Genomic DNA, 15,312 nt, shown 5'->3' on the forward strand with positions numbered 1-15,312 from the left:
TGCTTGTTTCCCTGTCGGGCGATTACTTCTTCATTCTAAGTTCCAATAAATCCCTTGCCTCCCACGAGTTGGTTATATCTGAAGAAAGTGCCAGACACATTTTTTTTCTCACACAGGTTTAATCTCTTGGAAAAACTGTCCCTTATTTGGAGCCCTCTGAACACAGGAGTAAGCTGGGCAAGAAACCCCAGGGGACAATGTGCGCCTGGTTGGTATGCCTCAGGAGGGAGGCTGACCTGGTGACCAGAAGGCATTTGGTTCTTGGGAAGCATGAAGAATGACCACTGCTTGGGGTCAGCTGATAGTGACTTGGTTGAGGATTGCATACTGTGTCTTGGGTGGCCCCAGACTCGCTTTGTCCTTGAATATGAACAAACCCCCTTTCCCACTACCTGCCGTCCTTTGGGTCAATGTCACCTCTCCTCACAATGTGAGGAGTATGCTCTAGTATCACTTCCAAATAGCTCCATGTACATTCAGGTCAATGTGTTCAGACCTCCCCCAGTGAGGGCATGTTTCTCATGGGGGAAAGAAACATAGGAGCACTAGAGGGGCCCTGGCATGATGCTGTTTGGTTTCTCTGGAATCTTGGAGTCTGGATTATGAAGTCACATGGATGGGATGCACTCTTTGCTTGTCAGAGGGAGGGAAGGTATCTTTTGTGCAACTTAAGATTCTCCCAGTAGGTCAGAAACCAGTTTAAATGGCCCTTGAAGCATTCCTAGAGGAGGTTATCTTTTTTGGAAGATTCTTCTCCAGAATACAGTGGCTCAGGGCAGTTCACTGGATCAGAGTTAGACCTTGGGGCAATGTTTTGGCTCCAAGTGTTAGCTGTGCATCCTTAAGCAAATCATTTTTTCATCTGGAGTTCAGATCTCCTCACCTAAGAAAGGAATAAGTTGAATCATATGCTCTTGAAAGGCCATTTCTTGCTCTAGTGCCCTATAGATGTGTGTGTGTGTGTGTGTGTGTGTGTGCGTGTGTTTCTGAGCCTAAGGGAGAGAGAATGGTTAAATTGAGGAGATATGTTTCAAACCCATCATTTCCCCCTAGAAACGGAACTCTTAAAGTTTTCTAATCACCTCCCACATGTCACATTCTCCCTCATAAGTCTGGAATTGGTTTTTATGCCTGAGCGCTTGAAGCCATCTTTTGATTTCTTCAATTTGAGAATCAACTTATTTAGATATTGGATGCTGAAAGAAAAATCTCTAATAATAGCTTCATCACAAAGCCATATTTTCTCTTGTTCTGGCCAAGGAAATGGATCTGTTTTGTCAAATGAGATTAAAATTTCAATACACAATAGTATGTATAGACATTTACATATCTAAGTGCATTAAAAGTATCTTAAGCTTATCATTAATTAGTCTGTTTTTATTTTAGAGAGAGAGAGCATGAGTGGTGGAGAGGGGCAGAGGGAGAGACAGAATCTTTAAGCAGGCTCGGGGCTTGATCTGACGACCCTGAGCTCTTAACCTGAGCAGAAATCAAGAGTCGGATGCTTAACCGACTGAGCCACCCAGGCGCCCCTCATTAATTAGTCTTGAAAAGAAAAGGGTGAACACAAGTGCAATTAATTTTTTATTACCTTAACACCAGTTAGATGAATGGACAGTCTCCATGCAAACAGCGGTTTTCATTACACAAACAAGATGACTTTTAAACAAAGGGGTAACACGGGCACAAAATCGTTTCTGCATGCATGAAAACACTCCTGGGCTGTAAGCTTGAGGGATGTAACCTACATGAGGCTGGTTTGAGCTGCCACTGTTTTAAATATGCCTTGAACAAATTTCTTCTCAGTTTCACGATTGAACTGTTTAGGTGGCTATTACTTTGTATCTAAATATACTTATATATATATATATATATATATATATATATATATATGTGGAGAAACACTTGAACACTGTGGTTAAGATTCCATATATTAATTATTTAATTGGATAACATAACACTCATTCCCTGGAAAAAATCACAAACACACCGATATTTACAAAGTTATTTCGGTTAAATTTCAATGAGAAGAGGATGGTTCATTTCAGGTAAAAAGGAAAAAAGGGCTGAATTCTTTTGACACACACAACTGGTGCACAGTCTACTCTTAAAGAATCTTCTATTTAGGAGAAGGGTCTGGATGGGGGTAATAAATAAAAGCATAGTTATTATTCTATTTGTAAAAATGCAGACAAACCCAAATAGCTGCTTGCTTTAAATCGCATTGTGTATATTTTGTAAACTTAGAACTTACAAACCATTTGGCTTAAGCTAATGTTAAAGTGAGTCTGCATTTTCTGAGGGTACAGTGATTGGGCTGAAGGTGAGTCTGCTGGGTGGTGATGGAAGAAAACGTTGGTTGAAACTTCACTGTTGGGCAAACCAACACTTACTTAAAAGACAAACAAGCAGACAACTCATTAACCCTTTCTCTACAGAAAAGTCGGAGTTGTCCAAATGTGGATGGGTCAGTCCCAAACCGGGTACCATTTGTAGTCTCTGCTTCAAAATGAACAAGGAAGAATTGAGGACATATATACACAATCATCACCAATGTATACTAATGCAAACATTATGCAGCCCTGGGGCAAGCTCCTTGACAACATGCAGGGAAGACCGTCAACGCTTCTGAAGAGGTGGGGGGCGGCGAGCAGTCATTGAAGTTCTGAAGTTAAATCTTCCTCATTGCAACCCAGGACAGGCGTTCCTTTTTTTTTACCCCAGTGTAGATGGGCTGCACTGTGAAGAGTTCAGGGGTCCCTGGTCCAAAGAACAGGAATGAAAAAGCAGGAGCGTTTCTTCACATTAAGTCACAGTGAATGGGGATTCTCTTATCCAAACTGTTCAATATCACTTAGCCATTCTTGTCACTAGTATAGTACAAAGCACTTTCACAAACTATGGCATCAGCGGGCTCCCCCAATACTCCTGTAAAGTGGACAGTACAGGTATTTTCATCACCCTTATTTCATTGAAGCAAAACCAAGAAACAGAGAAAGCATCCAGGTCACATGAATCTTAAAGACGTGAACCCAGGCCTTTCCGTTCCAAGTAGAGATCACTTTGTTCTCAAAAGACGATTTGTCCTAGAAAAGTGATCCACACCTTAGTAAAAGAGCAACATAGATTATGCTCATTGCCAGTGGCAAGCTCCACCCCTTTCTCTGTCCCCTTCCTCCCTGACATTACAGCCTCTGAATCCTTTACACTAATGTATCAAGGACAGGATGTGGTCCTCGTTTCGGGACTGTATGTCTTCACCCAAAAGAATGATGAGCTTTCAAGCATCAGTGGAAAAGAGATTTTTTTTGGTCCTTTACTTTGAAATCACACCACTGTAGCTAACCAATGGCCTGGTTAGGAGAAAAATTCTTTTCTCACAGCCAGAATCCTGAAGAATATCCTTAGGGAGGTAGTGGGAGCTGAGTGGGAAAGTTCAACGTGATGGCATGAACCTTCTTCCCAAGAGGCTGTAAACCCCACACTCTGACGAACTTATCCTTACATTTCCATCACGTCTAAGTGGCTTATTCTATAGCCTTTTGACTTTCCTGCAAGCTGATGAGATAGAGAATGAGAGTAGGTAGATGGAGAGTGAGTGCCAATAACCATGTGAGGCTTCTGACTGGCCATCGCTTGGTGACTCCAATAGCTTCTGCGATCTTTTCTTATTTAATTTTTGCACACAGTAACTGGTAAATGTCAGCTCCTGTCGCCTTGTCCAATCTCATTGGTGTGGCCGGCACACAGGAGCTGTCCAGTCCACATCAGCTGCGTTGAGTTTCACTGCCCACCATGACTGAGAAGTATCCGCTCCTTGAGGGCAGCGAGGTGGGAACATAGTTGCCCTTTCCCCAGGCAGCCTGTGTGAACTTGGTTACTGGTGGACTGTGCTCGGAGTGCTGGCTTTCGGGTTTTCCACCGCAGAGCACCAGGCGGTCACTTGAGCCTGATACAGTCCACCTCTTCGGTGGCCGGCATGCCGCTGGTTTTGAGCTCCAGGTCGGCGCTGGACTTGCTCCCGTGATGGGAGGGCCGCCAGTGGAGCAGCAGCATCTTCTTGAAGTACTTCACGGTGTTGTTCTTGACCGTCACGAAGCACACGGTGTTGATCATGCTGTTGCTCATGGCGATGCACTCGACCACGTAGAAGGCAGTGAGGTAGTGCTTCTCCTTGACGAACACGGCGGGGAAGAAGTCGCGCACGATGCTGAAGCCGTAGAAGGGCGCCCAGCACAGCACGTAGGCTGTGAGGACGCACATGAGCACCAGCACCGTCTTCCTGCGGCAGCGCAGCCGCTTCCGGATCTGCTCTGTCTGGAAGCCCGGGACGGCCTTGAACCACAGCTCGCGGGACACCCTGGCGTAGCACAGGGTCATGGTGAGCACGGGGCCCACGAACTCCACGCCGAAGATGAACAGGAAGTAGGACTTGTAGTAGAGCTGCTGGTCCACCGGCCAGATCTGGCCGCAGAAGATCTTCTCCTGGCTTTTGACGATGAACAGGACCGTCTCTGTTGTGAAGTAGGCCGATGGGATGGCAATGAGAATGGACACCACCCAGACCAAAGCAATCAGGAAGGAGGCCGTTTGATAATTCATCCGCGGTTTCAAGGGGTGGACAATGGCGAGATATCTGGTGGGGGAGGAAAGCCATCAGTAATAATGATAGGTGCTTGGAAACATTAGTCTCGATCTAAGCCCAAACAGGCACAAAAACAGGATGGCACAGTGAGTTCCCATGTAATTATCCAGCTTCACCAGACTTCATCTTATTTTAGCAACATCATTTGGAGTAGTGCAGTGGTTTAGTGGAAACAGCACAGGCTTTGGGCAAACAGGTGGAATAAATCCCAGCTCTTCCCCCTTAGTGGCTTTGGGGTCTGGAGGGAATCACTCAGCCCTTCTGAGATTTGTTTCCTCAAATGCAACATGGGATAAAATGACAACCTACCTTGTGGGGCTGCTGTAAATATTAAACATGATAATGTTTGTCAAATGCTTTGCATTGTAGTAGGTGTTCAATAAATATATGTGGCGTTCTTGTTATTATTATTAGTCCTATTGACACCACCTTGGCTTTCAGTCTTGCCATTCTGCCCAAGAACTTAATACTTTCAAAACTCTTTATTCCAAATATCTCATGGTTTCGAGGTGAAAAAAGGGCTCTGGAGCTCAGAGGGAGGTAGGGGCCTTTTCAGGGCAGTGCGCTAGGGCTTTCCTCTCCCCTCCCCCCCAGGGACCATCCTGCGTTACAGAGCAGGAGCGTAGGGGTGGGTTTAGGGCGGAATTTAAGGAGTCTAATGTGAGAAGGAAATGACTTGCCCAACCTCACTCGGTGCAGGGACCAGGATCCCGGCTTCTGATACAGAGCTTTTACACCCACCTCCTGGGTTGTCTCAAGCTTGGATGAGGTGTGTGAAGTTGCCTCGACACCACAAAGCGGCACACAACGTTAGAGCTTTATCCTGCTCGTTCCAGTGAGCGACCCTGCCTGGAAGAGGTTGGAGCCCTTCGTGGGGTCACTCCAGGCTGCGCTATTGAGCAAGGTTTCACTGGTGCTCGTTCTTGCCGAGGAACTCTTGGAGCAGGTGTAGTTCCCCCAGGAGTGGGAGGGGGCAGGGGTATTTACACACCAACTCTCCTAAGTCGTTGTTGGGGGAGCCAGAGGAGGCCTTCGGACAAAGAATCGCGGGTGTTGACAGGTGGGAGAGGACAGGGGCGCAGACGTGACAGGAGCAAAGGGGTCTGAGAGGAGCATATCAGTAGCATCTGCTACAACCTGGTAAATCCACAGCAGGTTGCTGGTCCTGCTGTGGGCCCAACCTGTGTAAATGGAGACAGAGTAGAAGACACAGTCCTTGACCTCCGGGAGCTTTTCTTCCACACAGAAACTAGAATAACCAAGTGACAGGTCAAGAGCAACTTGAAGGAAGACATGGTCATTATGTTAGTGATGTAGTCTGGGAACGCTTCGTGGAGCTTGTGAGATTCTGACCACCTCCTATTCACCCGCTGATGAAGGCAGGACTCCCCTGCCCTACGGAGAACGAGGTGAGTGAACACACAACACCCGACAGTGGACAGATGAGCCCTAGAGCAGTTAACTAGTCACCTACACTCACCGCCCAGAGAGAGGGACACTGCCAAGCATGTGGGGCCACATGGGAGTGGCACACAGGAACAGAACGAGCCAGCAGGGGTGGTGGGCAGCAGGCTTTGTAGCGACAAGAGGATTAAGTGACCCTGGGCTCCCATGAGAGGATGTGATCGGCTTGTTTGAATAATTTTGCCACCTGATAGGGAGGTGACACGCATCAGGTTGAGGACTGAGGGTGCAGCTGGTCCAGCCGAGACAAGACTAGCAGGTCAAGAGCCTTTCCTGCTGGGTAGAGGGCTACACCTGGCGAGAACAGAGGGCCTCATGGCTAGGGACCCTGGGGGCCCTGTGGGGCTCGAAGATGTCAAAGCAGCACAGGAAGTTTCAGGCTTTCCAATATAACAGCCTAATAAACAGCACTCAGGTTCAAAACCAATTGAAAAATAAGGCAAAACGATACGAAAGATGGACGGCCAAACTCTCACTCCCAAAGTGATGACACTGATACTGGACGGTAGGGCTTTTCTCTGTGAGCACAGGGGCCACTTCATAGTCAATGAGGGAAACCTACAAACCCTGACACAGGCCAGTGAGAGAGACACAGGCTTCCCTGTGCACTTTACTCCTTGGTAACACCTGCCTGTTCTATGTGGAAATATCAGAAGGGCTATCTACTGCCATTTCTGAATGCCACTGCCAGAAGAAGGGTGAGATTTATGTGCAGAGGACCTGGGAGAGATGTTATTTCAGCTCATAGAGACCCTAGGAGGGTGCTGATCTCAGGAAACACGCATCCACGCAGACAGATGGTAACAAAGACCTTGTGGCTGTCCCTCTTGCCAATGGACAAGTCATGGGGAAAGACCAGTTTTAACAAAATACTATAGCTTCCCACATGCTTTATGTAGGTTTACCTTCTCAGAACCTGACAAAAAGCTGGAGAGGTTGTCAGTCAAGTTATTATTATTTCTGTTTCACAGATGAAGAAACTAAGTCCCAGGAGCATAATGGATTTATCCAGCTTGGAACCCAGATGTTCTGAGTCACTCCTAGGCCAGTGTTTTTGCCTTTCTTTCTTTCTTTCTTCCTTTCTTTCTTTCTTTCTTTCTTTCTTTCTTTCTTTCTTTCTCTTTCTTTTTTTAATTCTTCTTTTTTTTTAATGTTTATTTAATTTTGAGGGAGAGAGAGAGAGGGTACAAGCAGGGGAGGGGCAGAGAGAGGAGATGCAGAATCTGAAGCAGGCTCTAGGCTCCGAGCTGCCAGCACAGAGCCTGACGTGGGGCTTGAACTCACGGACCGCGAGATCATGACCTGAGCCAAAGTCAGAGCTTAACCGACTGTGCCACCCAGGCGCCCCTCCTTTCTGATTTATTTGATGACAACTCTGAATTTTGGAATCTCTTTTGTAACGAGGAAGTTGTTACTGGATTCGAAAATATTAGAATTTAAGAGTCCACGACAGAAGAAGCAGGAATGTAGAAATTCTCTCTGGCATTGGTTATCAAGGTCCTTTTCATGCTGGAACTATATTGGAGGGGGGTTGAGAGGGAAGGAGAGAGAGAGAGAAAGAGAGAGAGAGTTGAAATCCTGAGTTAGTTCTGTTTCCAGAGTCCTCTTGGCTACTGGACCACCATTTCCCTAGCAGCCCTCACCTTGGCATTTCGGGCTCTGCTTCCTGCATTCCGGTGGAAGACAGCGTGGGAAAGAAAGAAACTGGACGACTTTCTTGTATCACACACAAAAGTGAATTCAAAATGGATTAAAGACCTACATGTGAGACCTGAAGAGAGCACAGGCAGTAATTTCTCTGACATCTGCTGTAGCAACTTTTTTTCTAGATATGTCTCCTGAGGCAAGGGAAACAAAAGCAAAAAATAAACTATTGAGACTGCGTCAAAATAAAAAGCTTCTGCACAGTCAAGGAAACAATCAACCAAACTAAAAGGCAGGGTGCCTGTGTCGCTCAGTCAGTTGAGCGGTTGAGTGTCTGACTCTTGATTTCAGCTCAGGTCATGATCCCAGGGTCATGTTACTGAGCCCTGAGTCGGGCTCCTCACTGAGCATGGAGCCTGCTTAAGATTCTCTCTCTCTCTCTCTCTCTCTCTCTCTCTCTCTTTCTCTCTGTTCCTCTGCCCCTCTCCCCTGCTCATACTTCCTCTCTAAAAACAAGAACAACAACAACAAAACTAAAAGGCAGCCTACACAATGGGAAAAGATATTTGCAAATGACATATGCAATAAAGGGCTAGTATCCAAAATATATAAAGAACTTCTACAACTCAACACTCCCAAAGCAAATAATCCAACTTAAAAATGGGCAGAAGACATGACCAGGTACTTCTCCAAAGAAGACATCCAGATGGTCAACAGACACACGAACAGATGCTCAACATCACTCATCATCAGGGAAATACAAATCAAAACCACAACGAGATAGCACCTCACGCCTGTCAGAATGGCTAAAATAAAAAATACAAGATACAACAGGCATTGGCGGAGATGTGGAGAAAAAAAGGAAACCTCCTGCCCTATTGGTGGGAATGCAAACTGGGTGCAGCCACTGTGGAAAACAGTATGGAGGCTCCTCAGAAAGTTAAAAATAGAACTACCCTATGATCCAGCAAATCCAAAGCATACAAAAACATTAACTCAAAGGGATATATGTACCCACCTTTATGTTTATTACAGCATTATTTATAATAAATAACCAAATTATGGAAACAGCCCAAGTGTCCATTTATTGATGAGTGGATAAAGAAGATGTGATATATAGATATATATATGTGATTATATTATATATACATATGTGATTATATATATATATATATATATATATATATATATATATATATAATGGAACATTACTTAACTATCAAAAAGAATGCAATCTTGGGTGCCTGGTGGCTTAGTGGGTTAAGTGTCAGATTCTTGATTTCGGCTGAGGTCATGATGTCACAGTTTGTGAGATGGGGCCCCGCATGGGGCTCTACACTGACAGCGCAGAGCCTGCTTGGCAGTGTCTCTCTCTCCCTCGCTCTCTACCCCTCCCCCGCTCTCTCTCTCTTTCTCTCTCTCAAAATAAGTAAACATTAAAAAAAAAATGAAATCTTGCCATTTGCGATTGGCGTGGATGGAGCTAGAGAGCGTAATGCTAAGCAAAATAAGTCACGAGGACAAATACCGTATGATTTCACTCATATGTGGCATTTAAGAAACAAAACAAATGAGCAAAGTGGGAAAAGAGAGAGAGAAACAGAGAAATACACTCTTAACAATGGAGAACAAACTGGGGAGGTGGGGGGGATGGGCGGAACAGGTGATGGGGATTAAGGGGTGCACTTGTCACGATGAGCACTGGCGCTGTGAGGAAGTGTTGAGTCACTATACTGCAGACCTGAAACTAATATTACGCTGTATGTTAACTAACTGGAATTCAAATAAAAACTTAAAAAAAAAAAAAAGAATGATGGTAACATTTCCTGCCTGGGTGATGGGCGGAATGGCAGAGCTTTGGATGGAGCTGGGAAGTTGACGGCAGAGCTGGCTCAGGGTGAAAAAGGAACCACTCTTTGTATTACGACTGGATGGCTGCTTCCTAAGGGACTCCTACGTCGCCCAAACCCCCAACGTTAAAAAGACAAAGGTTTCCACAGGTCAAAGGGGATGAGGACAGGGATAACTCTCACCGGAGTGAGCATCAGAATCACTCAGGGAATTCGATAAAAATGCAGATTCCTGGGACCTAGCCCAAGGGATTATCATTTAGTAGGGCTGGGGGGTGGGGGCTAGGAATCTGACTTTGTATCATTTGCCCTCGGGGATTTCGTGCAGTTGCTGGACAGTTACATCTTACAAACACTGGTTTTAGGGTTGGAGAGCTGTAATAACAGAGTTGTTTATCCTGCAGGAATTATGTTTTAAAAAGAAGAGGCCTCTTAGACCTCTACGTGTATTTCATTATGAAAAATAATGAACTGCCTCATTAAAAGGGACAACAAACCTAAATAGTACTGAGAGCAAGGAAAAAACTGAAGAGTTCAAAGGAGACAGAAGGGAAAAAAGATGTTTAAAAAACACATCATCAAAATGAATTTAGGGGCCTCTGGGTGGCTCAGTCAGTTAAGCGTCTGACTTCAGCTCAGGTCATGATCTCGCGGTTTGTGGGTTCGAGGCCGTGTCGGGCTCTGTGCTGACAGCTCAGAGCCTGGAACCTGCTTCGGATTCTGTATCTCCCTCTCTTTCTGCCCCTCCCTTGCTCGCACCCTCTCTCTCTCTCTCTCTCAAAAAAAAAAAAAAAAATGAACATTAAAAAAATTTTTTAAATAACATTTAAGAAAATAATAAAAAAAATTTAAAAATGAGTTTCAGCACACCGTGGACCAAGAGGATGTTTTACCAGCTGCCCCCCTCAAACAGAGCCAGCGGTGACCTGACACTGGCTTATAGCTCTATAGCTGTTTGCGTAAATAAAACACGTGTAAGATTTGTCACAAGCTGCTACTAGAAATTTTGTAGATTTTATAAATTTATAAGAGAGCAAGGACTTCCAGAACATCTCATGCAAATGTATGCAAATGAGCCCATGGATGTACGCAAGGAAACAAAGGCAAGGATGTCCTTCCCTCTTTTCTACAAATAGGCGGTTATCTTATTTTAAAATCGGCTCTACAACAAAGGCACCAGAAACAAGGGTACATTACCGTACGATTCTGTTTTTATGAAGTTAAAGAACAGACAAAATCAAACGACGATGAGTGAGATCAGAGCCGTGGTTGTGTGGGGTGCGAACTGACTGGTAAGGGGGACAAGGGAGATTTCTAGGTGATGCAAATAAATGTTCCACGTCTTGACTTGGGTACTGGCTACAGGACAAACTTGGTACGCGTGACCCTGACCGGAAGGTGCCCTGGTGAAGTCTCACGTGGCCTAAACTTTCTGCTTTTGCGTTCGGTCGTGTTTGTGGCTGATCGCGCTCACGTGACATGCCTGCACCCACTCTGTGGCAGACGTGGTATCTGCAGACACGGCCCAGAGCTGGGGGCGGGGGGGGGCTCAGGAGCCTCCCTCTCGCCCACATCTGGGGGGGAACGTGAGCCCCAGGTGAGGAAACCAGGTCTCCTCTTGCCTCGAGTAGATGCGCCAGCCTCCGAATTGGCAGCGGCGCCAACCTGTCGGGGCTGAAGTGAGGAAAGGGGCCTCCTGGCCCAGCCCCCATCTTTACCCCGGCCCGGCACCCTCACCTGTCGATAGCGATGGCCAGCAGGGCGTTGGTGGAGACGTAGAGTGAGACTGTACGCAGGTAGTTGACAGAGGCGCAGAGCGCGTGGCCGTGCTCCCAGGAGAGCTGGCGCACCACGTAGTAGTCCATCTCGAAGGGGCAGCAGATGACGGCCACCAGGAAGTCAGAGACGGCCAGGTTAGCAATGAGCAGGTTGGTCAGGTTGCGCAGCTTCTTACAGCGGGCGAGGGCAACAATAAAGACAAAGTTGCCGACGCCGCAAACCAGCATGATGCCCGCCAGTGCCACGCCGATGACGATCTTGGCGGCAAAGAAGGTCCGAGTCTTGGTCATGTCCTCGTCCTCGTCCAGGGGGAGGTCGTAATCACCATAACTGAAGTTGAACGGGAGGGAGGAGGTATGGTCTTGAGCTGGGCTGAAGTTGGGTGCGAAAGTAGTGTTTCCATTCTGGGCTGCCATGGTGGAGACTGCAGGTGGAGTGCTGAGAATTCTGAGCTGGGGATCCAGACCTTCTGCTGTCGTGAGTCGCCGAGCCTAGCACCCCGCCCACATCCTTGAGGAGAGTCACCACGCCATCCTGGACCCTGGAAGGAGACACAGTCAGTGGGCAACATGCAGGAAAACACCTGGTAATATTCTCCCAGAGCTCCCCAAGTGGAGGCCAACCAGACCCAGTGACTACCCTGAGACAGAATTACCCAGACTTTGGGGGAGAGAGGACATGAGGTCTGGAAACTGGGAAATCCTCCATTGGCTTTCAGGAGGTACTGGGCATAGGATGAACTAGACTCTCCAGAGACACCCACGAAGAGCCTGCATGTCTGTCTTTTTCTCAGGAGCCGGGACCAGTCTGACTGCCCAGTCACACTCCCCTTCCCCACCATCAACTCCCACAAGGTCTTCAAAAAGTTTAACAAGCTTGTTCCAGGCGGTTGGCCCAGGCTTCTACAGCAGCTACCATGCTGTGTCACCTTTTGGTCAAGGACAATGAAGCCGGAGGATCGGGACACATGGCAAGGTCTTTCCTCCAAAGCAGGGCACTGCCCCCTATGTCCTGGCCAAACCTTGGACGTGGACATCACCAAATCCACTTTCACATGAACAGGCTGAGTCATCCTGGGCCAGTGATTTATGCTGTCTGAGCACTGATCTTCCTATAAACCAAATCCCCGCTGCCTAGACCAGGCCTGGACAGTGGAGGCTGGACAGGAGTCTGTGGGATGCAGGAATGAGGATCCGCCCAGGATTCTGCTGGTGAAGGGGGCTGTGGGTGGGAGAGAATTCTGCTGCTGCTCCTCTGTGCTTTGGGAACCAGATCTAACAAGAAACGCTTTGTCTGCTTCCCCTCCCTGCTCCCACTTTTGTGATCAGCTCCCTGTCTCCTTGGACAGCTTCCCCCCCCCCCCCCCCCAGTTCTCCCCCAGAATCAACCCTGACTGGGAAGCACCACATCTTGTCACCAAGGTCCCTGTCCTCTGAAAGTGGTGGTGGCTGCTCCAAGACCCGGCTTAACTGAAAACGGCCCCCAAGGCGGGGCAGGAGTAAGGGGAAGGGGATATCAGGGAGGACACAGGAGGGCCTGAGGGCTGAAACTGTCCCGAGTCCTTTATGTTTTCGGTGCCTCAAGATCCCCACGCAAAGGAAAATAAAGTCTCTGAAGTACTGAGCCCTTAGGAGATGGGGCATCACCGGGTTCAACGCATCGGAGGGCCTTGGGAAAAAACAAAACAAAACAAAAACAAGAAACTCGAGATCCCAACACGAGCAGAAAGAAGACCCCAGCCATCAAGCTGTGTCCTGCCTCTCCAGGCTTAACACAACTGGAAACGACTCCAAGTGTGGGCGCCGCGGGATGCTGATAGCAAGCAGTGGACCAAACTGGAGAGCGGGTTTGGCCCGGCCCCGTCAGAGGAGGGGGGGAGAGCGAGGGACAGGAACTGAAGCAGCAGGGACGGCCGTCGCAGGCTGACAGGGCCGCTCGAACCTGCAGCGCGTGCGAGTGCTGCGTACCCGAGGCGAAAACCTCCTCCGCCAGACGACGTTCAAGTGCCAACGGCGTCCGCAGCCGGGAGCGTCCTCTGTCCGGGTCGCCTCGCCTTCTCCCGCGAAGCCCGGGTCCCCGCAGACAGTGCCCGACCCGAGACCGAGAAGCCGGAGTCGCGTCCTCTCGGCTGCCACGCTCCGCGAGGAGAGGGCGTGAGCCCGGGTGGCGCAGGTCTCGGCCCCATTTTTCGGGGGACGCACCCCCCTGCCCCAGACCAACCCGCTTCGGGCGCCCTCTCCCCTCCCTCCCTTACCCGCCCCGGCGCGGCCGCGCGGTCCCGGAGGCGCCGCCCAGCAAGGGCGGGAATCGAGTCGGAGATTCGGGCTCCAAAGGCGAAGCGTGCGAGGCCTCCGGGCCAGAAGAAAACCGGGGTTAGGGGCTGGACCCGGTGAGCGGGAATTACCCGGGAGATGCTTCCCTCTTCAGCTTCCCTTTCAACGAGGTGCCCCCTGCCCAAGCCCTCCCCTGCAGTTTGGCGCTCGCCCGCCAGCCCAGCCGCCCGGGCGCCCCAGTCCCGGCTTCCCGTCGCCGGGTCCCCTGCCCGGTCCTGGCGGGTGGTGGACTCTCCCGGCACGAACTCCTCCACTTGGAGTCAGCCCGGGAGCCTCCCGAGAAGCACGGGAGGCAAAGCAACCCGAATCCTCCGGAGAAAGGAGTGGGCGTCGGCGCCCCCAGCCCGGATGACACCCCCACCGCACCAAGGGAGCCCCCGGACCGCGCAGAGCTCAGCACCTACCTGCCTGGGCGCCTCCTCCCGGCGCGCTCCGCTGCCCTGGCCGCGGGGTTCAGTCCTGGGGGACCGCGACTTCCTCGTGCAGTGGCGCTGCGTTCCGGGGTGTCCTTTCTTCCTCGCTCCAGCGCGCTTCCCCCGCGCGTCGCGGTCTCGGTCTTCCCGCTGGAGTTGGCGCTCCGCCCCTGCAGCTCGGCAAGGCGCCTCGGACCCTGCCCGGTGCGCCCCGCCCCGCCCCGCGCTCGACTCCGCCCCGGGGTCCCCAGCCTGCCCCCGCGCCGAGGCACCGGGTGGGCCTTCGGCTCCTGCACCTGGTGTGCCCAGGGCGCCGGGCGCGCGGAGTTCTGGCTGCGTTGGCACGGATCCCCAGTCCGCCGGGTTGGCCCGCTCGAAGAGGCTTCTGCGTCTTCGCACCGAAGTGTGAATGAGACCTCAGTAGCAGGGGTTAGGTGGTGCGGATTCTGAGCCCTTAGTGCCCCGCCGAGGGGCCTCGCTGGGGTCGCCCATGCAGGAGCCGGCTGTCCGGTCTTTGGCAGGAGCCCCCACCAGCGTCCGCTCCCGCTACACGGCGGCTCATTTAGGAGGACGCTGGGGTACATTCCATCGTGCCCGGGGGTGCTGGTGCCGGGGAGACTTGGAGGTGCATAGTGGTGGGTGGGTGGTGATGGAGAGGAGGCTCTCGGGGAGGAAGCTGGGGATCCTGGGCAAATTGCCCTGCTCAAATCTCCTACCCTGAAGTCCTCAAATCTCCAGTGAAGTCCAGCACTGCCAGATTCCTTGGCGTTTCAGAGATTATCCACTTGGGCCTCCACCAGTCTGTCTGGAGCCATGTTTCTGGAGCCCTGCACCTTGCTTCCTCCAGGTTCTGATTGTAGGCAATTTCCATTACCACTCTGTTCCTAGGTTTTCTTAATGCAGATTGGGAAGATTCCTTATACGGATTGGGAAGGAAGAAGTAAAATGGTCTACGTTGCAGATGGCATGATGTCTTTGTAGAAAATCAGAAGGAATTGACAAACAAAAAAACTTTCCGGAACTAATAAGTGATTATAGCAAACTTTCAAGATACAAGGTTAATACAAAAAAGGCAAATGCTTTCCTATATATCAGCAATGCACAAGTGGCACTTGAAATTGAAAATACAATACTATTTACACAAGCAGCCCCCAAAGGAAAATACTTAGGTATAAATCCTAACA

The 15,312-nt window shown here is 49.6% G+C and overlaps 1 protein-coding gene across 2 annotated transcripts; it reads right to left on the minus strand.

Moving 5' to 3' along the window:
• Window positions 1-1,571: 1,571 nt before the first annotated feature.
• PROKR2 (prokineticin receptor 2) lies at window positions 1,572-14,308 on the minus strand. 2 transcript variants are annotated; one of them, XM_045445236.1, is made up of 3 exons: window positions 14,120-14,308; window positions 11,341-11,923; window positions 1,572-4,636 (listed from the first exon to the last, which is right to left on the minus strand). In XM_045445236.1, exons 2-3 carry the CDS (start codon window positions 11,796-11,798, stop codon window positions 3,940-3,942), a joined length of 1,155 nt encoding a protein of 384 aa, XP_045301192.1. In that variant the 5' UTR covers window positions 11,799-11,923; window positions 14,120-14,308; the 3' UTR covers window positions 1,572-3,939. The 2 variants fall into 2 exon arrangements, with proteins under 2 accessions (XP_045301192.1, XP_045301193.1); XM_045445237.1 differs by lacking the exon at window positions 14,120-14,308 and adding an exon at window positions 13,350-13,524.
• Between the last annotated feature and the right edge of the window lie 1,004 nt (window positions 14,309-15,312).

This window comes from Leopardus geoffroyi, chromosome A3, assembly GCF_018350155.1.
Source record: "Leopardus geoffroyi isolate Oge1 chromosome A3, O.geoffroyi_Oge1_pat1.0, whole genome shotgun sequence".
Classification (NCBI taxonomy): domain Eukaryota; kingdom Metazoa; phylum Chordata; class Mammalia; order Carnivora; family Felidae; genus Leopardus; species Leopardus geoffroyi.

Excerpts from the sequence above, each read along its gene's own strand:
- PROKR2 (XM_045445236.1), bottom strand. The coding sequence starts at position 11,798 with ATGGCAGCCCAGAATGGAAACACTACTTTCGCACCCAACTTCAGCCCA. Across the intron at positions 4,637-11,340 it reads CTGGCCATCGCTATCGACAG|ATATCTCGCCATTGTCCACC; the intron begins GTGAGGGTGCCG and ends CTCCCCCACCAG.